This window comes from Convolutriloba macropyga, unplaced genomic scaffold (genome assembly GCF_964194025.1).
Source record: "Convolutriloba macropyga unplaced genomic scaffold, txConMacr16.3 SCAFFOLD_3436, whole genome shotgun sequence".
Taxonomy (NCBI): Eukaryota; Metazoa; Xenacoelomorpha; order Acoela; family Convolutidae; genus Convolutriloba; species Convolutriloba macropyga.
Window position 1 is genome coordinate 15,953 of NW_027452473.1, and position 4,410 is coordinate 20,362.

The 4,410-nt window shown below is 35.5% G+C and overlaps 1 protein-coding gene across 1 annotated transcript; it reads right to left on the reverse strand.

Moving 5' to 3' along the window:
- Window positions 1-2,221: 2,221 nt before the first annotated feature.
- LOC142357511 (uncharacterized) lies at window positions 2,222-4,202 on the reverse strand. Its single transcript, XM_075409127.1, has 2 exons — window positions 3,781-4,202; window positions 2,222-2,633 (listed from the first exon to the last, which is right to left on the reverse strand). Exons 1-2 carry the CDS (start codon window positions 4,031-4,033, stop codon window positions 2,335-2,337), a joined length of 552 nt encoding a protein of 183 aa, XP_075265242.1. The 5' UTR covers window positions 4,034-4,202; the 3' UTR covers window positions 2,222-2,334.
- Window positions 4,203-4,410: the final 208 nt, after the last annotated feature.

Below are 4,410 nucleotides of genomic sequence, written 5' to 3' on the forward strand. Positions count from 1 at the left end.
GGTATTTCTTCCTCTAGGAGGTGGACAGTCTGTTGATAGAGGACCTTTAGTTTGTTGGGCCGATCTGAGTCTTCAATTATTTTGTAGCCAATTGCTGTTTTAGTGTTGACTTCTTCCAATAAATCTTGGAATTTCTTGTCGTACCTTTGAGCTGCTGATTGAAGCTTCTCTCTGCTGGTTGTGCAGGGATTGCCTGGTTGCCTTTTGCTTTGCTTGTTCCTTTTAAGCGAGGTTAATTCTTCAACGTATTTTGTGAATTGCACTCGCAACTTTCGCTCTGCCTCACTGGCGATGCGCTGTTGTTTTGATTGATTCTCTTTGGGGGTGCCATCGGCACTCTCTTCGTCAGATTGGACAGAAGTTTGCCTTCCACTGTCTGGGTCGGCGGACCAAATGTAACGGCTGCTCTCCTATCAAAGTCAAGGAAAACTTTACACCGCCCAGTTCGTTTCAGCGGTTTCAAATCTGTCCGGAAATTGTGTTTTTGCAGTTAACTTTTGTGAACTCTTTTATCCGCTATACTGTAGAATACCGTTGCATTACTTGTTGCTCAATTACTTCTGATAACTAATTGCTCAGCTTTGCTGAATAACAAAGTTGTTTCTCTCAGAATAACAAAATAATTCAAATTGAAACAATCAAATTTTTGTTGAGTTTCGTTAATAACTCAAGTTATAAACCGAACTTAGGAATTCTAATTCCAACAAATTGTAGCCTTGTAAATTGGTTATACCTCTACAAAGTTTCAGCTTTCTGATACAAAGATTACAGAAAGGGGCTGAATTACTGTAACTATAAGTGAACAAGAATAATAATTTTTCTAACTTTAATATTAGCAAGTCTCACTATTGGTTTCAGTAACACCAATGTTGAACTAGAGTAGGCTTCGTTAAAGCCAGTAGGAGAAACTGATTTTATGCTTTGCACAAAGTTTTTCTTACTTAGGAACTTTGTTCCTCAGAAAGAAAGTTTTGAGAAAACAAAGTTAATTTTTTTTTCAAAGGTCAAAGTAAAGTTAAAACTGTACAATCACTAATATGATCTACAGGAACAAGACACGATAACAACTAATTTACCGCTCAAGAAAGTGTGCTTCAATACGCACTTTATGTCAGTTTAATATGACCAAAATTTCAAATTTCAACTGATTTTTGGTAGTTTTTCAAGCTCCTTTTGTGCTGCTAGTCACGTGGATTTACATGTCAAATTCAACTGTTGATTGGTTTTAGATAATAATGTCGACAAAATGTGAACACTTTTCCATAACGTCACTTTTTCAGTGTAAATTTGATGTCATGGGAAATTTGTTAACCATGTAGAAATTTTGTCGAATATTCTGTATCAATAACAGGTTGATTCGCAATCCAATCGCAAAGAATCTGATGCAATACTGTTAAGTCGTAGTATTGTTTTGCTGGTTGTTGAGGTAGTTCGAGTTTGAGTTATAGTTTGACTTCATGGATGACGATTGCGTACTAATAATAGTTGCTAAATATAAATGTTGAACAAAATGACCAAATCCGTTTGGCTTCGATAGAATGTAGCATTAAATTTCGCTTGTCACACTATTCTAGCTTTAAGGCTTGAAATGACCTTGAAGCGCTATTCAATTTGATTTCTGAGTTGTTAAGCTCAGCCGCAATACATTTATCGCTAAAAGTCGCAGTTTTTTGCAACTATTTGTGGCGTTCACCACAGTTTTTTGGATTCTTACGACCCTTTTCTTCGTGATTTTATCAGACGTCATGAAGAGTTTAGTTTGTACTTGGGAATAAGTCGTGTTTTGAGTTGTTTCATGAAGATTTTTGCTTGACAGTTTATAAGTTTCGAGTCTTTCCGATCATAACCCCCACGAAACAATAGCCGCGTTATGGTATATATTTGTTATTGTGGACGAGGATATACGTAAGAAGCTGTACGTTATATAACCACTAAGGTTGGAGTTATAATGAGAAAGGCCCGAAATTTCAGCTGAGGAGGATTATTTTATCTATTATCGTGAGCTGTATCGCCACTTTTTTTCCATATTCATCTTCAGATGTGTCAGAAAAAGTAGTGCTAATTGATCTAACGAAGCTGATAAAAGTGTCTGAGCAAAATTATTTTTCAACCCAAAGCTTCAAAGTTAAAGCAATGCGCATTTTTTTTCAATTACATGTAAATAATATTAATGTAGTTTCACTGTAGTTTATACATTATCAAAACTGCCAATGAAAAAGAATTTTTCCCAAATCTTTTATTGCAACACATCGAGGAAAAGTTCATACTTCACAAAACAGTTCGACAATTTTTTCTGATTTTTTTCGCTGAAAGTTATTTTTCTTCTGGAACTTCTCAAACTTCAGCTTCCATACAGAGCCCGCAACTTTCAGGGCAATTTTCGTAAATCCACTGGAGTTGCTGTTGCACCTGAGGGTTCTGCTGATTGGCTTGGGAATACGCTGGGGTGCAGTAGCCCATCCCAGCGTACATTTCGCACTGGTCTCCGAACATGGGGTTGTCCATGCACTGGCCGGCTGCTAGTCTCTGTTGGAACATCGACTGGACCTGTTGGAACATAGTCTGGGGAGGACCCTGGAGGGTGGGGATGGGGCCACCTGCTGGCATGCCTTGCTGGGGGTAACCTTGCTGGGCTAAAAAACATATTGTTATCAAAATTTGGTTCGATCAGTTTAAAATTTTTGTTCAAAATTAAATTCTAAATTCATCAATAATTTGCCAAAGTGACAACGAAATATTTACTTACAAAATAGTTAAGGAAAAGCTGCAGTAAAAGCGTACTTTTGTCTAAAAATTCGACTAATTTTGTCTAAATTGGAAAAAAGGGGTTCCTATACTTGGTTGGAAGTGCTAATATTTTGAATTGATGTGCCTCTCGAACATCGCGCATCAGTTTAAACAATTTCCTGTTACAATCAATAGTTAGACTCACTTCTGATTAGATTGACTCATTGTATGAACACACTTTTAACATTTATTTCTGGAAAATAATTGAGGGATATTAAAACTTATTTCTACCATTGACAACAACAAAGAATAGATCTTCCTAAAAAGTTATATGATTTTCATCAATTTTTTTTCAAGAACTAAGTTTTGTTTATTAAGTTTTTTCAAGAACTAAGTTTTGATCTTTGATAAGTTTTCACCTGAAATGTTTCAAATTTGGAGTTAATATTTTTGGCAAGTTACTTTTGCTAAATTTATATTAATTCAGCTTCAAAGTAAGCTAAAGCATGTGTAAATGCACTTTTTGTGAAAAAATTATTATGGAAATTATGTCTATGTCTATGATAATAGCGATTGCAAAAAAAATAAATTTGAACGCTAATAGTGGACAATTTGCATATTCTCGTACCAAAAGTTGTCATAAGCACATTAATTAGGTTCTCAGTAGAAAAGAGCATCGTACTCAAGCAAAGACATAAAAACTATGAAAATATCTAAACTGATAGTTGCAGTTACATCTGCGTTTTCGTTTTTCCTCTTTCTTTGTTTTTAGAAAAGATTTAGCTTCGCAGCCAATATATTGTGTATTGTTTTCCGTCTTTTTACTCGCTCGGCTATACTTATCTCTAACGTTAAACTACTTCTACCAAAAATTTTGTTCCTGGAAAACTTAAAATTTTGTGCTATAAAACAAACAAAATAAGAAAAAAATCAGAAATTGACACTGACTGATAACCTTTGCCCTGCTTAAATTTTAATTCTAGCTCAACCCTGTCACTGTATAAATAATTAACTCAGTCACAATTTGTTTCACGACCTGTATCAATCAAATACCTGCTCCGGGGTAGTACTGAGGCGCTCCACCCATAAAGTACCCTCCGCCCTGTTTTTGCCCGTTTTCCTGGTCATTCTGAGCATGCTGCTGGGGTTGATTTGGCCACCCGCCTTGTTCTCCCCAGCCCTGGTTGCCAAAACCCTCATTCCCAAACCCGGGCTGCATTCCCATCTGGCATTTATACCCGACGCACAGGTAGGATACGAAAATGAGCATAGCAATGCAAATTTTGTTTGTCAATAATTGGAACATTTTGGACACGGTTTTGTAAACTTTATTTCAATCCGAATATTTCCAAAGTCGAGCAAGAAAGAAAAATTGAAAAAGTTGCGGAAATTGTTAAAGAAAATTTCTAGTTGGTATTAAATAAGATAAAATGGATAACGATCTCAAATATGCGAAAGTGTTTAAGATGTTTTGATAGTTAGTCAAATTTCAAAAGTGTTGGGAGTTAGTAAGATGTTAGCTATTTATAATAAATGATAAACCGCAATACACGTGTCAGGGATTACCTAGTTATTATAAATTGCTGTTTAGTTATAATAGTTTATTTTAGATGACGTGGTTTTTCGAAGAAGTTTATAAACATTAATAATAACGAATGACGTTATAATGGTCTTGTGGTTTTA